Source organism: Ammospiza caudacuta, chromosome 2, assembly GCF_027887145.1.
Source record: "Ammospiza caudacuta isolate bAmmCau1 chromosome 2, bAmmCau1.pri, whole genome shotgun sequence".
NCBI classification, from domain to species: Eukaryota; Metazoa; Chordata; class Aves; order Passeriformes; family Passerellidae; genus Ammospiza; species Ammospiza caudacuta.
Window position 1 is genome coordinate 54,613,171 of NC_080594.1, and position 19,559 is coordinate 54,632,729.

The 19,559-nt window shown below is 38.7% G+C and overlaps 1 protein-coding gene across 3 annotated transcripts in view; it reads right to left on the minus strand.

The window, feature by feature from the left end:
- DCLK1 (doublecortin like kinase 1) overlaps positions 1-19,559 on the minus strand; it is a 237,884-nt gene that overhangs the window by 32,057 nt on the left and 186,268 nt on the right. For all 3 annotated transcript variants that reach the window (XM_058800587.1, XM_058800588.1, XM_058800589.1), the window contains 7 exons: positions 18,472-18,580; positions 13,589-13,646; positions 12,765-12,884; positions 6,918-7,064; positions 1,746-1,879; positions 949-1,026; positions 218-314 (listed from right to left, as the gene is read on the minus strand). In XM_058800587.1, coding sequence (XP_058656570.1) covers positions 218-314; positions 949-1,026; positions 1,746-1,879; positions 6,918-7,064; positions 12,765-12,884; positions 13,589-13,646; positions 18,472-18,580 — 743 coding nt within the window. The remainder of the gene's footprint in view (positions 1-217; positions 315-948; positions 1,027-1,745; positions 1,880-6,917; positions 7,065-12,764; positions 12,885-13,588; positions 13,647-18,471; positions 18,581-19,559) is intronic.

Sequence of the window (19,559 nt, forward strand, 5' to 3'; positions counted from 1 at the left end):
ACGATGTCCATTTCAGAATGGGGTCTATTTCAAAACCACCTGGGGTCTAAAAGACAGTAACTAAATGAAACATAATTGGTGACCCAGAGGAATTTATAGGTGTAGCAGGAGATGTATGAGACATGTCAAATACAACACTGTGAAAGGACAACATGCATTAGGCACTCCCACTGGAAATAATACTGTAGAAGAAAATAGCATCAACTGTAAAATTCACCTTTGCAGAGTCAGAAACATTGTCCCAATATGGAGATGGAAAATCCATCTGTCCCATCAAAATCTGATCAAAAAGCACTTCTTGGTCATCTCCACTTCTGTAAAGTAAAAACCAAAGAAAACCAACAACAAAACCCAAAAAGAAATTACTTTCAGATGTGGTCTCAATAGACTTAAAATTGCTTTTAATTGCTCATGCCTTAGTATGCTTTTGGAAGATGTTGATTGCCCCAAACATGCAGCCATGGGTGTTAAAGGTGAGATCATAAAACACAGTGCATGTGGTATACTCTTCCCTTCTGCTTGTCTTTAGGATTGTCCACAACTTTGCAGTTGCTTTGAGGAGATGAAATATTTGACACGCCCTTATTAACTGGCTTGCATTTTAATTATCTTTTACCAACCACAAAATATGCTGCATTTTGTCTGTGAAAGAAGATGGTTATTTCACAGTGTATTTAAAACTTCAGACAAAGGCACACAGAACCTATAATGAAAGGTCTTGTTTTGCAATGCAATGAAGTTTAAACTATAATAAACACGAGACAGAGATTTTACCATAAAATCACAGACATTTATGGGGCTTGTGTAGAACACTATGTAGAGCACAGAAAAAAAACATCAAACCCTATGAGCAGAGAACTTCTACCAGTGGGAATCTCTGTGCTTAATGTGAAAGGAGCACAGGGACCAATTCACATAACAAGGATGGTTGAATAGGTCAGTCCATACCCACGGAATGGAGGAAAACCACAGAGCAGGATGTAAGTAATCACACCCGCTGCCCAGATGTCCACCTTCAAGCCATATCTAGAAGTGTGAGAGACATGGTTAGAGACATCAGATTCTTACAGACTACAGAGGAAATATGTTCAGAATCATTAATAATTTCTCATAAATTCTCATCTGAACTTTCTTTACCTACCAATCCTCATTCTGCTATCAAATATTTTTTGCATTTACATCTTAAAATCAAAATTAAAATTACATTAGATTAGAATGTGTGAGTGCACAGAAGACATTGGGCTGTATTCTTCAGTTAGTTAACTAATTCAAGTTGAGTTTACTTGAGTTAGTGATGCCTGTCAACATGAAGTCTGCAAAGGGGACACAGACTGCTCAAGCCAGCAGGCAGGCATTTACTCTGTGGAACAAATCAGAGGAGGATAGTGTGAAATAACAAAATAGAATTAAGTGAATGGTAGTTAGCAGTCTCTAGAGAATAGAATTACTTCCACTGTATCTGCAAAGGGCTAGTTAATAACTCAGTATTAAGTTGAAAAGTTTGAGGCCAACAGCTGGCAGAGGTTGGCCAATGTAACTCAAAAGCCAGCCTCCCCTGAACTGGTTTGGGTAAGATCGCCTCCAGAGGTCCCTTCCACATGAATTGTTCTATGAGCCATGATTCTGCATCATAGCCAACCAAAGGCAGCATAAAAATCTTAATTGCAAGAACTCCAGTCTGGCACAATGATAAGAATGTGCTCTTGTGAGTACACATCAATGGATCACCACTACAAGGGGTTTACCCAGTTTCAGCAATGATTTCTGGAGCTACATATGTTGGGGTCCCACAGACGGTATATAGAGGTCCATCCACAATTGTTGCTAGGCCAAAGTCTCCCAACTTCAGGGACTTGCTTCCGTCTTGGTGTTCATAAACCTAAATCAGGAAGAAAATTGAAAACCATCAATGCAACTACTAACTGCCTGAAATGTTCCTTCTTATTTACAGATTTTTTTTCCTCCTCCTTACCTTTAACATATTTCTCTGCATGCTTTGAAAATTCACAGACAATTTGGACAACTTCCCTCGAACACAGTCAGGATGTTTGGGAAAGACTTATCTTGCTATCTGTCCAACAAAAGATGTACCACTTGCTAGGAGCTAAAGCCCAGAAGCAATGTGTGACCTTCCAGCAGTGGCTTTCCTACATCAGCTCCCTACTGAATTCACAGTGTAGGCGGGTTGAGTTTATTCATTTTACTTGCAGAGAGATTAAAGGTTTGCACAGGAACTTCAGCTACTTAGGTAATAGAAAATTGACTGTAGTGATAGCAGTTCCAGGCTCTTCTCTGTGTGCTGAAGCCACAAGACACAAATCTGGCTGCAGTATTTCACCTAGAAATACTCTCCTCTCCTTGGATGACTCTTACACACCAATGAGTTTCTTACTGGCATGGTAATGTCAGGATGAACAGGACACAAGCAGTTAGGGCTGCTAACAGGGATATGTGAAAATCCTGTCTTAAAACCTGGTCTTCACAGTGGCAGCGTGATCGTTTACAGGGTTTTATGGGTGCAAAAGGAGATTAAGATGTAGTCACATAAAAAAAAAAAAAAGCTAGAAGCATCAGTAAAACAACTATAATTTTAAAAGCTGGCTCAGAGCAAAAGAAGAGCCCCAAATCTGCGAACACTGAATACTAATGTCCTAAGGTGACTTTATGATGCTGTATTGTATCCCCCACCATCTGCTTATGCCAGAGAAGAAGTTCTGTGCTTTAAAATTAGATCCAGTAAAAAAATGTTTAAAATAAAAAATATAAAATTGTATCTGAACTAAACACTAGACTGTAAGCCTATCTTTAATCAATGTGCTGGTTTGAGTCCTTTATTTCTATGACAGCAACTTAAAAAATGGAAACAGTCTACAGGAGACATTTATGTAATATATCACTTCATTATTTTGCAAGCCAAACCAAAGCTCCATGCAGTCTGGATCACCACTAGTGATATCATGTAAACAATTTGCACCAAAACTGTGCAAAAATAGTAGGTATCATACTTCCTAATCAAAACCAAAACAATCCTTCATATATCTTGACCAGCTACTCCTACATCCAAAATCACATTTATCTACAACTGTTTTAAGAAGAAAATCCTAGCTTTTCTTCTTATAAAAATACAATAAATTCTACATGGGACCCTTGAATAGTTTACTTGGTGCAAAAGTAAATTCTTGAAGTCTCTCACCACAGTTTCCTACAGATCTGTTATAGCTTATACTAATTTGTTATATTATACAGCCCCCATCCCCCAGTTTCTTATTTGTTAATGTTAGTCATGTCTAGAGAGAAAACCCCTCTCTGTCCTGAATCCCTGCTTACCAGGTGATACAGCCACAAGCAGACATTCAGAATACACAAAATTCTTCTCCTCTCCTTATGTTATTTTTAAGAATTCAACTGGATCTTTAAGAGGACCAGCAATTTATAATGGATTTACATTTCTCTTCTACTAAGCCAGAAAAAAGTTATGTTTATAGAAAAGCACTGGGAAAAAAAAAAAAAGGCAATTATGGTTTTATTCAAAACACAGATTGTTAAATACATCTGGTTCCTGAAACTAAAGAAAGTGCTCTCTGAAATGGCAGCAATAAATCTAATTTCAACAACAGTTTTAATTAAAGTCTAGAGACTAGGGCTTTAAATATTCACTTGCTGAAATATGTAAAGTGTGCACTTAGACATGAAGAGCTGAATCTGGCCTAATTACTATTTCATATTCTGTTTCATGCAGTTATCTTTCTACACAGCCCTCTCTGAACTGAGCTAACCCAGCAAACATTTGTAAATTCCTTCCTTCAATAGACCACACCTTGTGGGACTCATCCATACTAGAAATTAATTACAGAAGAGGTTTGTTTGGCAATATTTACCAATGCAGAAGGTTTGGTACAGTGCATTTTCTATTATTTTGCTTCATCTGTTTCGAGGAATTACTTTTCTTGGAAAATTACTTCAGTTGACTTGTAAAAATGAATAAAGTAACTTTTCCTCACCCTGTTATAACTTCATATAAAAAAGAGCCCAATGTGAAGCTGTGGTATGTTACTTGCCAGTCAAGGAATAGGAAAGATAATTTAACACTCATTCAGAATAAATGCTATGTATGTTCCTGCATTTAAATACTGAAGGGCAATTAAAGAAATGGGGATTAGTGCAAATTGCCCGCTTCATAGAGCTTTCACTGTTTTAACTAAGCTATAAAACTGTGTAATTGTACTACACTAATTGAATGCAGCCACACATAATTGTATGCCACCATATGTATCCTATTAGTATAAAGACTGTCAGTATTTTCTAAGCTGCTCTTGTGATCAGTGCAGATGGCAACAGTCAGAGAAGTTGTTCTCTAGGGTTTATTATATGGCTATAAAGACATCCCATGACTTGACAAAATAAACGTTCTAAATAGCAACAATTATGAAAAATGTTCCAATTAAAACATGGAAGACTCCCTAGAGAATAAAAAAAAACCAAACAAAAATGCTAAAACATCACAGGTATTCAGCATACCCTAAACTCTTGGATAGTTGACTGTTAGCTGGACTTTATATGCCTTGAGGATAATATGGAATATTTAAGCAGTTAAAAAATAATGGGTGCTGCACACAGGACAGGTTCACACACACAAAGATTTATTAGCAGGACCTAGAGCTGGTCTCACACATCAGCTCTAAGCCTGAAAGTTACTTTTGGGAAGAAGGAAAAATTAAAAGACACAAAGGAGGAGGTGAAAGTAAAGGTTCTACTGGGGGCCGGGAAGAGATGAAATAAAGCAGCTCCAGGTGAACATCCTCTTCTGGTCTCCTTTTCCAGAGCAGCATGTTCCCTTCACTTCCCCTTGGTCTCCTTTAGCAACTCTACAGCCTTGCTCATCCTCCCTGTTGTCTTTTTTTCCTGCTAATGAGGTTGTTTAGCCTCAGGACATGCTCCTCTAAACCTAAAGTTACAATCCATGAGTAGGAAAAGGGTGGGGGAGAAAGGTTTGATTCTCAAACTAGTGGCCAGGAGAACCAGCAATAACACAACCAGGGTTTGCATGTGCAGCACTGTGACAGTATCAGAGGGAAAGCCACAGCACAAGAACAACAAGAGAAAAATACCTCCATGACCACTTAGGTGAAGGGTTAAAGAGCTGCAAGGAAAAGGGCAGGCTACAAAAGGCAAGTAGTAGGTATTTAGCAAAATAAATGCTGAGACCCATGTGGCATTTTTCAAGTGTTTTGTAAATGCCATGAAAATAACGCTAGTTGCAATTTTGTGACAAAAGAAACCACACATCCCATTTGACAGCTGAGATAAAAGCAGAAAGGTTCAGACTCACTGAGGCCACAGGCAGCCAATGTCAGAACCAGGATCAGAGCTCAGGTAGGGCTAGTTCCAAAGCCCTCTTCTACAGCAGTGCTTGTTTCTTTCAAGGGCCTCATAAAACTTAGAGAATCAATGCAATTTGTGAATCAAATGCTGGCTCTCAAGGATTAGGATGCTGCAAGAGGTTAAATGATGCATCCTTACAGCTCAGTCTCAAAATCAATGCACAGTTCTGGAAAAGTCACTCAGAAATAATTCAGCTACAATGTGAACAATGTGATCATTAGTGGATAATTACTAGAAAAGCTGAGCAGGTAAATCTAATCCCTGCCCTGCTGCCCTCACCTCCTACTCATACCTCTTTTCCCCCAGAATTTTAACTCTGACAACAGAGTTTAGGCATTTACAGACAAGTCAAGACAGCAGCAAAGCAAGGCTTGTCCCAGACCAAGATCCTCCTGCACACTCCAGGAACAGCATTAATGAATCCTGGCATGGGATTGCTAAAACATCTGCATGCAGCCACCTATCAACACCAGAAAATAAAATGGAGAAAAAGGGCCAAGAAAGGTGTATCAGTCATTAATGTCTAGTGAAACATCCACCCATGTGTTTTCAGCAGTATCTCAAGAGTGAGAGCAGGTCACTTCCTCACCCAGAACCTGCCAATAAAGGAACTTCAGCTGTAAAAATCCCACTGCCTGGAAGTTTAGCAATATCTGCTGGAGTCAGCTTCCCCATAAAAACTCTTCATTGTCAAGCAGGATTAAATGCATTAAGTCATGGCTGAGAGTACACAGCTGAGAGAACTGATACACTATGATTCTACAAACACTGTTTTGCAGTTGCAGAATATATGGAGAATTGGGACACCCTGATATTGGAACATGTCAGCAAATTTGTAAAAACTCAGAACACTGAAATAATCAGGAGAAGCTAATTTCTCAGGAGAAATAAAACTATGAAGGGGATGCAATTGTTGCATTCAAGTGTGCAAAATTCTCAGAAGACTAATTGCCAGGATATGTTTTTCATTGTCTTCAGTGGATAAGGCTCATATAGATTTAGTCAGAAAAACAAAGATTTAGATTGTCTGTTTGTGAAAGTGGCTTAATAAAAAGTGCTGCAGGATTATTTGGAGATGTGGTAAGGGAAGGACAATGAAGTATCTTCCTGGTTCTGCTCTGATGTGTGACATGATTAGGACACAGCATTTACATGCACCACTCTTGTAAAACTAAAAGGTTGCTAATTATTTAGGCAGTGACAGAAGTACAGAATGGTCTGCTGAGAACAGAACACATATTTATAAGAAGCTTGAAATCTTCCTGCAGTTTACTACAAGTTGACTTCTAGTGATCCCAGGAATTACTCAGCGGTTGTGTGCCATGGAACAATCTAGACATACCACCTAATGTTACTGTACCTCCTGGGACAGCTGTTATTCTTAGGAGAGCTTTACAATGCAAAGGTTAAAATTAAAAGATCAGTGATTTAAAATACTGAAATAAACTTGGCAGGCATGTGGAAGGAGGAAGCGCAGACCTTTTCTCACACACTCCAGAGTTATCAGCCCTACTGAAAGATGAATCTCCACTTACCAGTAGATTCTCCGGCTTGATATCCCTGTGGACAATGTTCAGGCTGTGAAGGTATTTGATGGCACTGGCCAGATTGTAGAGCATCCCACTGGCATCCCGCTCTGTGTATTTGTTGGTGGAAGTAATAGCATCAAAAAGATCTCCTCCCTGGAGCAAAATTACCATAGGATATGAGCAACATTGCTTGTGAAATGACTGAAAAATTTAGGAAGATCAAGGAACATTTTTAGAGGAGGAGGAGGAGGAGGAGGGGAAGGGAGCAGCACAGTTTCCTTGCAGCTATAAACTATGGATACTGTGATAACAACTCCCATAATGGCAGGTAAACAGACCAATAACTCAAAACCATTGGTCATGGCTAAGGTGGTCAGCCAAGAAGCTGGAGTTTCTACTGCAAACCATTCCCACCTGCTGCTGCTTCTGTAACATGTCCAGCACTTGCCAACCCGAATGTTCAGAGCCTGCTACAAACGTCTGGCAAGAGTACATATTTGTCTATCACAATGGCATCAACCAACCCTTGGCACTCTTTATAATAATCACAAACTGTGGGATCTCAGCACCTCAGGATGGAGGTGCAGAGAGGCCGAGACCACCCTTGGGGGGCTCGGGAATCCTGGAATGTTGCCAGAAGCGTCTGGTGGCAGGATTTTGATCCTACACAGGAGATGAGACCTGTATGAAGGCTGGGAGGAATTCACTGGGTGAATGGTGAAGGGATAAGTTAGTTAAAGTGTAAAACACAGGGTTTAGGATTTTGGTACAGGGGGGTCTAAAGAAGTAAGATGGAGGAATTGGGGCGTGTCCTGTCCTTCTTCTTCTTCTTCTTGGCCTCCATCTTCTGTGGTGGTGGTGGCACTTTGGGATTGGTCATTACTAAAAGTGCACCGGTTAATAAGGGTAGAAGGCATTGGGGAGAAATGATAAATATTGTACACGTCACTTAGGGTATAAAGATAAGTGACCGCCCCGGGGGCTCGCAGTGTGCCCATGGCTGACTTGCTGTGCAGACCTCTGTCGGGCTGAAAGAAAATCTTTTAGATAAACAATTAATAAACACCAAGACCGAGACAAGATCAGAAGTCTCTCCTCGTCCTTTGAAGCGTCGCTTCTCCAAGGCCATCCCTGGGCCTTTCCAGGCCACCAGAACAGCAACACAGAAAACCTTACAACAAACAGATTGACAACAAAATTTGCCCAATGCCTAACTGAACCCCAGAAAGATGAAGGAACTCTGAGTAAAACTCAGAACTCAAAGTTACCTATTCTCCCCGCTATCGTATTTTAAAAGTCTGTTTCCATCTCATAAAGCTTTGCAAACATGGATTTTAGAAGCCACTTTCTCTACACAAGACGTGATTTTTTTGGTAGTGTGATGCCTCTTGCAGTTAATACTGAAGAACTTTATAGCGTGTATGTCAGGCAATCACACTGGTAGACACAGGTGGCTGCTTGTGCCATTCTCAGCTCATCATGCTAATTCAGCTAAAAGCTGCTGCCAGTGAAAGAAAAGCAAGAAAACAAGAGAGAATGAAGGAAAGAAGAAAACAAGGAAAACTAAGTGGAAGTCCTCAAAGTTGAAATGATCTTCACCAGTGTCTGAGGCAGCCATGACTATATTTCCAGAGGTGAGCTGGCAAGTGGGGAGAGGGAATGTGGAAGTGCTTGGACAAAGATGGAAGAGTAATATTAAAGATGAGATTAAAAAGGGAGCTTGACAGATTGGAGGAAAAAACAGTGATCTTTTGGGAGATTCTACTCAGAGGTATTAAGCCTTTGGCCAAAGTCAAAGGAGCATCACAAAGAAAACACAATCCAACAAGAACAAAAAAAAAAAGAAAAAAAAAAGATAACTCTGCAAAAGCAATGCAAAAATTCCTTGCTACTGTCAAAACATCAAGAAAAAAATCATAGAGAACTGTATTTAAAAGAAAAACTGTGTATTTTCTGAAGGCAACAGAGGGGTCCCAGCTTTGCCAGCTCTCATAGTTTTATCAACAGCTTCAAGATATTTTCTGTTCTTTTTTAAGGCTCAACTCCAGTGTAAACACTTTTTCCACTTTCCAGAGAAAGGAGGAGGGAGGGGAAAGAAAAAAGAATTTCCAGGAATTATGGTTACAGAGAAAAGAGTAGGAAAAGGGAACCACCAAAGGCTCAAATCTGGTAAAACATACTTTCCTTGCTATAAAAAACAAACAATCTATTAAAATTTTTGCATTGTTGAGGTGCAGTTGAAGTATGCCAGGGCAGGTTTATTCCCATTGTAGATACAAAATCCCAGCTCTTTGGAAATTGCTTACAGCCAAAAATTGTCAAATCTGGACCACATCAAATTTCTTGCCCTGGCTAGTGACTGTTCAAGACACATCAAGACACAGAGCGTCAAGGAAAAGGAAGAACAAAAGGCCAAGCTAAACCAGATAGAGGATTAGAGAGAAAGAGGCCAAATATTTGGCAAAAGTTCAATACCATGTACTTCATGGCATTATCTGATCCCTAAGTATTAGATATCAGCATGTGGCAAAGTATGTGAGATAAATAATCTATCTTCCCTAAGCTCCTTCCTGTGAAACCCCTGTACCAGCTGCTTTTTAACATGAGGCAGTGGATTAGACAGATCTTTGGTCTTATCTAATATGTTCCAGATGCTCAGAAGAAGTGTCAATAACATCGGCAAAGCATCTGCCTCCAAACAAAGAAAACAGTCTGAGCTATGAGGAGCAAGAATGAAAGAAGCTGAGCCTGAAAAAGAAGAAGGAAAAATTTTGGCTTGAAGTCAGAAGAAAAGGAACAAATGTTGATGCACAAGAGAAACTTAAACTCAGAAAAATATAGAGGCTGAAGAGCAATTTAACAGTAAAGCCAATCTGAAACAGAATAATTTTCTCCATTTAAGCATCTACTGTAGTCGGTAAAGTTTCTTACCAGGTATCCTGCTAAGAAAAGAGAGCATATATTTAGTCTGTGGGATTCTCTGCAGTTAAAGGAGAGGTGATATCCTGGAATGAGTTAACAGCTCTTAGAAAGAGCTGACAGCTATATCAGGCAGAATTGCTTTCAGACTTTCCCCAAAGAGCACTTTAACCTGCAAGGTTCTGCTAAGCCGATTCACACAGCAGGTCACTATCATTTATTCAGGCACCAGGGGTGAGTTCAGGATGACATTTCAGTCTTAAATCCCCTGTTCTGGAGTGAAACAGGACCAGCAACATCTGAATGCAGTTTTTATCATCTGTGCACATGAGGAAGTGTACTTGGAACTACAGTAACCAATTATTTATTTATTACCTTGTTATGTAAATGATATGATCTCTCTTTTTCTTCTGCAAAAGTGAAATCATATCCTGGAGCAGTAAAGGAAACTCAGCAATAAATCTTGCTTCTTAAATTGGCCAAACCCCTGTTAGGTTTGAATAACAATTTTGTTTCACTGTGTAAAAAGGCAATGTGCCAGAAACCAGGTCTTTGCTTCCTTTTACAAGCACCACTTGCAATGTGTTTATATTTGTATTTATGAAGTGCTTTTTCTTACACGTTACAAAGCAATGAGTTGCCTATCTGCCATGAGGTGAGGGCAGGATTTGCAGCAGTCACTTATGTCAAACATGTTACTGCCAATTAATGCAGGGTGGTATTAACTGAAACCGGGCTCTGCACTATCAAGCCTTTCCTCCTTGCCTCTCTTTCCTGTCTGTGAGTTTGATTTAATGTCAGGTCTTCAAAAGTCAGTCAATAACAGATGGTTAATCAATTCTAACAGTGTGCACTGTGAGATGATAACAGTCAGCAACTGGTGAATTAACAATTAATGTCTCTCCAGAAATGCCTTCCCTAATACCCAGAGAGTGCAACGAGGCTTTTCTTCCAACTAGACATTATGGAATAGATGTTCATAGCAGAGAAACAAAGTTGACTTCCCTGAATAAGGTTATTTCTTCTACATTTCTTCTATTATTCTACATAAAAGTAAATACTATTAGAACAGTGCTCTCTAGGATATGAGAAGTACAGAGATTCCTATAGTGCCCTTCCATAATTCAGCTAAAAGAATATGTACAGCAATCTTTAAGAGTAAAGACAAAGGAGCACAAAAAACCAGATTTCTCCAGAAAGTGAACAAAATGCATGTTTTTTTAATATACATCTTTAAGGCTTATTTTCTAAATTATTTTCTAAGAGTTTTCTGTTCCCTCCTCTCTCATTTAGCTGAGTAGGACTTCAATTAAAAATCCATTGGACACTAGAGTTTACACACATTTTTCTTTCATGAATAGCACAGCAGGTTTCACCCATAAAACCAGCTCTGTGCTTACATCTTGGCAGGTTAGACAAGGCACAGCTTTTAGTTCTTAACACACCTCATGGGGCCAAGATGAAGGATTTGTCAATGCAGGCTAAAAGCTGTGGCTACATGTGATTACAGTGCTGTGTAAGGGGCCTGAGGTACCTTTGAACAAGCTCTTGCAGACACTGAGGAAAACCGACAGTAGCATGGATCTCACAGTGAGCTCACTTGGAACAGAATAGAATAAATTAGAGCAGTAATTATGATTAAAATAGTGCTAGATGGCTAATGGTATCTGATCTCAAGCTGTGCTATTTCACATTGCATGCCTAACAGTAAGAGAGGGCTGAGATTGTCAAAGGAGTGGGAGAAATTATTCTGGGACTGGTAACACAAAGGGATTGATGGCATGGAAGATTGCCAGTATTTTTTTTCATCTTGGGATTTAACTTTTTCATCAGAAAAAATATGTCAGCTCCTTAGTACCAACATCTCCTAATGTGCTTTCTCAGAGCTTGGAGGTGGTGGACAGTGGGGTTAGGGGAACCATAAGCTCCACAGCACTACTCGATCCAAAAAGGGCGTCTGTCAGGCACAGACCTACGAGGACAAGACTTTCTCAGACTGCCACGAGGACAGGGAAAATCTGCAGGCATCCACCCATGAGGCACACAGAGCCTTCCAGCTTTGGACTGGGAACATGGCTTGTGTCACTGGTTCTGCCACAGAGCATGGGGGATAATGGAACAAGCCAAAAAACCTTGTCATTCTACTTGCTCTTGTACTCCGGTCCAGAGAATGAAAGGGTATTTAAGAAACACCTGGACCTGGGATTGCCCTATTTAATATCTCAGTGAGGTGTAGTAGGGACATTAGGAGCACCTTCTAACCTCCACCTACATCACAGCAAAGCAGAACAACAATCCTGTTTGCCAAAAAACGCTTTCTCTAAGTCACTGTGAATAGCATCCAAAATATAAACCCCTGCATTCACAAAATTACTTTTTAGACTAGAACCATGTTTTTAACAGCAGGCTTTTCTTTTTCACTTTCCCCTTCCTTCCGCTTAAATTTAGATTGCTATTGGGGAGGCAAGTTTGACACTGTGTTAATATAAATCAATAGAGAAAAAACATATTTAATATTGTTTAGATTTAATGTAAATTCATAAAAACTAATGAAACCCTTTCACCTTTTTGTATTTTGAAGGCTGGTATTTATGACTATTTGGACTGGGTATATTTTCAATTCACCTCAAGGCAGATTATAAATTTTTAACGAGTTTTCTCTTGAGGAAGCAAACAAAACTGGTGGTCAACAGTCAACAGAGCATTTCCAAGTGTGGCTTATGGGAAGTTAGACAAATACTTGAAATATTTGAAAGCTGATTAAAAAAAATGTGACAGTGGGTTATACATCTTTCAGTAGGATGCTAGACCACTTTCAGAGATCTCTTCCACTCTACATTATGCTGTGATCCCATGTTTCTTAGTAAGCCTAAGCAAGAATGGAATTTTTCAATATGGTTGATTCAATAAGCAGCTTGACTCCAAAACACTCACCTTTACAAGTTCCATGACAAGGTACAACTCAGTTGGCATGTCCATCTCCTCGATCAGAAGTACAATATTGGGATGCTTGACTCGTCTTAAAATAGATACCTCATTCTGGATCATGTGTTCCTGACACACAAAAAATCTTCAATGAATATGGGTTAATGGGAAAAAAATTCACAGTGGGAAAAGCAGAGAGAATTGGGAGCTGCACAGATTCTCCGGGGTTTTTGAAAAAACTAACAGATGTTGCCTCCAGCAACAGAGAAGGAACACGTTTAGAAACATCATTGTGGTAACTGAAAGAAGAGAGAGCGGAACGCATTAAAAGAAATGGAAGAAAAGATGTGCTTCTGGTGCAGAGAAAAATGAAAGCTTTTTAAATTTTCTCTGATGCAGAATCTTTAGATTTAACAACATGCTTGCCTCTTCCCACAGAACCTTTTGTTACTGATTTTAAAAGCTAACAGTAACTTGGTGCAAAATTGACATCAATTTAATTAACCTATGCCTTACAGACAGTGACCAATTTTGTTATAATTATTTGTATTATTTTCTGCTTTCTATAACACCTGAAATTATGAAAATTAGAGGACATAATTACATGGATAAAAGAAAACACTGGATATTCATCACACAGGTCTAGAACAGCACATGACTGCTTTTTCTCTTGGAACTCCAAGAGTCTCCAGAGGGCAGGCAAAGACTTCAACCAAAGAGATTCTGACACTTATCAGGAAGGACACAAATGCCAACAGCTTCTCAAAATAACCTCTCACAAAAAATTTTCTTGGAAAAAAAATCTTTTGGTCTCATATTTTTTTTGTACTTACTTTTCCTCTACATTTACTTTTCTTAATTATTTTCAGAGCATATTCTCTACCAGTTGATCTGAGGAAAGAGAAAAAAATTGTATGTTCAATCACATTGAATATCTTTCTCAGTTGAGTTTATATGTGTTATATGAGTATAATAAGTGTAATGAAGAGTTCTAGTAGCATATTCTTTTTTTTTTCAAGAAACAAAGTTAGATTTGACTAGTGTTGTGAAATTGAGCCAAAGTTATTAAATATGCATGCCTGAGAAAAAGACATAACTTTTTTGCTTTAAGATGAGAGCATTTCTGTGTTTTCAAAATAAAAAAATGCTTGACTTTTTCTTCCATTTTTAATGAAAATTGTTATTACTTTGTCATTTTTATGTAAAAATACCATGCGGGGTTCACAGGTTCAAATATTTGCAAAACAAAGAAGTTATAAACAAAGAATAAACGAAGAATATTTGTTTTCTATCCTACAAAAAATACAGTCCACAGAAAATACTTACTTACTTTTTACTTAAAATGAAAAGTCATGTCTTTGCATATCTGCAGTCACAACTGCTATGACAAAAAGGTCAGTCCTTGGAATAATTTTTATGTATTCAGTAATTATAGGATATTTAGCAGAGTTAAATATGTTGGCTTTTAGGCAGAATGTGGAAGATTCTGGAGGCAGTAAAAGAAATTACTTCAGGATGAAAACACATTTCCTTTAAACTACTGTGTTGTTTTGAATCGCTATAGTATTTATCACTACTACATGTATGTAGTTATCTATTATCTAGAATACTAACAGACAAATAGGCTTTTAGACAAGTTAACAGTATCCACTTCCACTTTTTAATTAAGTTAACAAAACCAAAAGACAGCTGTAAGAATGAAAACAAGAACCTCTGCCTACCAGCCCCAGTTTCCCTGTAAGATGAAATGGAAAAGGGATAATTTAAGAAAAAGATCTAACTGAAATATTTTCATTTTGTAATATGAACCTAAACAGATTACAAATGTCTATTACATTGCCTTTGGGCATGTTTGGTTAAAAATTAAGAAAAAAAAAAAAACTTTCAATACAGGGTCATTTTTATCATTCCTCATTTCACAAAAGACAGTAGTTAAACTGATACATTAAACTGATACAGAGTATGTTCAACAGAGATATTAATGTGTCTAAACGTGTGCTCAGTCTGTCAAACGGGACATGCAAAGTGAGTAATACACTGAAAGCACTGTATCTGAAAAACAACTGGGCATTTTCATTTCCATATTAAAACATGGAGGACTCATCTGGCAATGATGTACCACTAATTTTCAATGTAAGGAAAAATAGATAATTCAGTAAAAAGCAAAAATACCACCAAAATATTAATTCTGTTTATGTTCCCTGGCAAACAGCTAAAACTGCTTCTATTAGGACATTAATTAAAAGAAGTCACACAAGATAAGAAAGTTTATGAATTGGGGGAAAAATTACAGCATATCTGTTCAAGATTTACACAAATAAAAACTTCTCCTATCTGTACTCCCCCACACAGGGGTTTAGTGCTACAGCTCCCCAAAATGGGCTGCACTCCATGTGGGGTGCCCCTCTCCAGTGCTGCCCTTCAGTGGCTACAGTCCAAGCTCAGTGAGGGCTCAGGAAGAGATCTGGACACTATTTTTGGGACTAGAAGGAGGAGGTTGAACAATAAATATTAGAAATTAAGATATCTGGGGTTCAAATTCAGACAAAATATAGCCTCTTTCAATAGCAGTCTCTTTCAAGCTGCTTGGTTGCCCTAGGAATGCTTCCTTTCTGTCATGAGAAAGGAAATTGATGTTTTTTGTTGGCCATGGGAGACTCCATGTACTCCAAGACACTGGGAAATCTGAGCTAGTGAGGAAATGTCAGCATTTGAAAGTATCAGAAAGTTAAAAACGAACACATATAAAAACACTGCAGGACAAATTGTGCATACGATGGAGCAGATATGTAACAATCAGATGACAACTGTGACTGCTCTTTGTTTTGGTAAAAAGAAAATTAAAGCTAAGATAATGTAAATCCTTTCCCCTGAAAAGCTGCAGAACCGCGGCCTGTCAGCAGCGCAGCAACTTACACACCACCAAAAAATATGCATGGCCATGTCAGAAAGTCACCATGGAACAGGCATCTCTCCTCTCACCTAAACAATAAAAAGGGACCACAAAAAGAAGGCAACATGTTGTGGCTGGACAGGAGTCTGGACCCACTGCACTACCACAGAGTTAGACTTCTAGCTCATAACAGGGCTTAGTGCCATGTTCCCTGGCTCTTTAAACTGTTGCAAACTTCACGGAGATTTAGACTGCACTGGAGACAAAAATCTATCTTTGTTGCATTTTTGCATGCATTAAATGTATTTAAGAGTGTGTCCCTGCGCATTCACAGACGCTCAAAATGGGATTTAGAAGCCCACATGTGAAAATTTTGGAGATGGTTTTTGGTTTCTATTTAGACTGTTCATTGTCAGAGGAAAACTCTTGTGAATGTATTGAAGTGCTCACAGACTGATCTCAGAGCTATGGAGGAGTATTCATGTGACCAGTGAATTTGTGTAGCAAGACCCATTCCTACTTGTTCAACACCTTATGGTGCTATTGCTTTGAAGTGTAATGCACACAGGAATTATACTTCACAAGGAAATGGAAAGTTCTCTGTCCCAAGTATCACCCCATTAATTCTGGCTTTGCAAATGATGGGCACATCAGACTTTGAAGTGAGGTGGTTAAAGATGCTTAAAAAAAGGCTGAAAAGAATATTTTTGAAGGTGTTTCACAGGTACTGGTATAATTTACCCTCCGAGTCTTTAATTTCTCCTTTCACACCTGTGATGGCAAGGATATACTGCTTTAGAAGTATCCTAACATAAACAATTCCACTTCAATTTTCAAGATCTCTGAAAGCAGTAGCTCTCTGATAGAAATGGGATCTATGGAATGGTATAGCTCAGAGACCACAAGACTATATATCTGGGAATACCTGGGTAAAAATGCTATTTGAGTACATTAGAGACACCATGTTACTGGATACTTCTGGGACCAGTGGGAGAGACAAGAGGACAGGAAATAGTTTTCATTCAAGCTCTCCAGGATATTGTAATCAGCATTATTTTTAGGTGTGATGGGACCTATATTTAATTTTGTTCATGTGTTTTCTCTCCATTTGGGAAATAATTGTGACATGCACACTAGCACATTTGTACTGTCTCTGAGCAGCCCAAATTGCATTTTCTGCTGAATGAGTTTATTAAAACCACAACTTCTCATTATTTTACCTTCTAATCTGCTTTTCCCAGTCACTATTCATTTTACCTTAAGCTGCCTTTTTCTCTTTTCTTAGAAAGAGAGTTTGGGTGAAAATGGGTGTTTTCACCCATTTCTTTCATTAGTCATGTCCCTCCATAGGGTATTTCAGTACTTCCTTTCTTTCATATTGTTTTGCTTTCCTTCCTTTAGGTTTCCATACAGTTTAGTGCTCCTGAAGTTTGATCTGAACAGCTCCTGCCCTCTGGATGACCAGCTCCACCAAGAACTCACTCTGGCAAACCACTAAAGGCCTCACCAGAACTTTGGCCAAGTTCCACGAGCACACTGTCAGCTGATACAAAATCTACTCTCACCCTTTTCCCCAACAGCTGTCTTCATGATCTCCAAGTTGCACTTTTGGATGCAGAGGTGGACCTGCATTTTTCCAATGGGACTAGTTTAAAACCAGCCAAGCTAATTTATCATTGTCTGTCAGGAGATTTAATCTCACTCTCCAGGGTTTATATCATATTCTTACAGGCTACAGAGCAGTTTTTTCTTTGAGCCCAAAGGTGAAGTTATAGTCCTCTGTAAGAGTCTCCTCTCCAGGATATGGTAATAGGGGATAGAAAACTTATCTGATGAAATTTCATTCTCAAACCTTGACATCTCTATTGCTCTCTCTTTTGGATGCCTCCAGCTCTGGCAGTTTTTTGTTTGTCTGCACTGCTACTAACATGAGCAATCCTACGTTGTTTCACATATAGGTGAAATACCTTCTGTCTTTTATGTCCCATAGTCTCTTATTTTTAACAATACCACTAAAAGGCAACCACAGTTCTGTTTAGAGCATTCCTCCTTGGTTCCATAATTTTTACACTCTTAAGGTTGGGCAGAGCAGGTTCAAGCCTAAACAGATTTAGAAACAGACCCATGAAGATGTCAACCTGGACATTTTCAGCAACACTGACAACTGAGGTGACTTGTGACTTCTCCAATCTGGAGTGGATGTCTAAAATTAAAGACTGTTTTCACCTCTTAGCAGTAAAGGTCACTGAAGAAGTTAGATTTTGGTGTCTGCAGTAAGGGTCATAAAGTTGGAACGAGCAAATATAACGGCACAAAGCAGCAAGCAGGAGTTAGATGTCCATTAAATTAAAAATAAATAAGAAAGAGACTACACCTCAGTGTCAGATGGCAGAGTAGATTGATCCAAAATTACCTCTTTGTGCTGACCATTGCCACTACACCCCAAACAGAGAACTTCCTGATATCTTTACAGAGTGCTGCTGTATGCGAAATGTTCCACTTGTCTAATGTAAAAGCAGCATTGCAAGAACATACTGCAAGAAAAGATGTTATTTCAGTGCAACAAGAGAGATTTAACACAAGGAACTGGTAACATCACGTGGCGTGTAGCAGAAAAAACCCATATATACCCCACGAAGAATAAAATTCATAGATTGCCCCTTGAACTCACTCTTTTTTTTAATTTGAGGACATTAGTTTTTCCATCTGGAATTGAGACATTACCTTATTACATTTCTGTATTCTACAAGTAAAGATACGATCTGGAAAAAGCATGACATTAATAATTATTTTTTACAGCAATAAGTGTATTATCCTCCTCACCTTTCTATACACTCCTTCACAATAGCAAAATTTCCGTCTCCTATAGTCCTCCCAACTTTATATCGCTCTGCTATCGATGCTGGAACCTGGAAACCTTCCTCCAACACTTCTGAAAGAATCATTAGTACATTTTTATTGTTAGTGAAGGAAACACAGATGTTGCACATAACATGCATTTTAAGTCCACAGTTTAGGAGCCTGGAAACCATTCAGTCAGTGTCTCACTTACTGTACAGTGAAACCATGCTGCTGACATTGTATATACTCAGCAGGTTTCATGCAGATACAATAATGAAAAATAAGACTTCTGGGGGCTCAAACATACCACCATTTGAGTGTTATATAGTTGCCATTGCAATATGCCCCCAAGACATAACCAAAATTGTATTTTTTTAATTACGAAAAGGCCTCTGTGATCTGCACAAGCGCAGACCAGCCTCCAAAAAGGGCTGGAACTCCTTGACACAGCATGATTAAATATATGTACCAAAGAAGTCCAACACTCAAGCACTTATTTTATTACATCCTGTAAACTGAGACATCCATAAAACTCCTCATGTGCTAAGTGCTAGTTCTCCCCATCCCCCAATATCAAATATTTAGTTTTTAAACAAATGTTCTCAATAATACTACCTTGCATGCAACCTGGGTACCAGATGTTTAGGTAAAATTGCATTACACAGTGTCTAAGCATAGGAGAAGCTTGTAGTTTAATGTGTTTTAGTGCTCATTCCTGTACTATTATTTTTAAATGTATTTGAAATAGTGTTACAAATAACTAACATGCCTCTAAAAGCTCACTGTAAACTGCAGCTGATGCAAACGACTATATAAATATTGTAATGTAAAAAAATAGCCTCTCAGAATGTGATTTGTGTTTACACTCTTATTTAAGACAGTGCATTTAACTGTGTATTACTTTGTCCTTTGTTCCAGTTGAGTATTAAAAGTGAATGCTAGGAATGCTAGGACACAAGGAGGCTGGGGTTTGTCTGAATGCACAGACAGCATGAAGAGTTATTCTCCAACAGGAGCACAGATAGACACACACGTACACAGATGTGTATGTGAGCCAGCAGTGCTCCAGC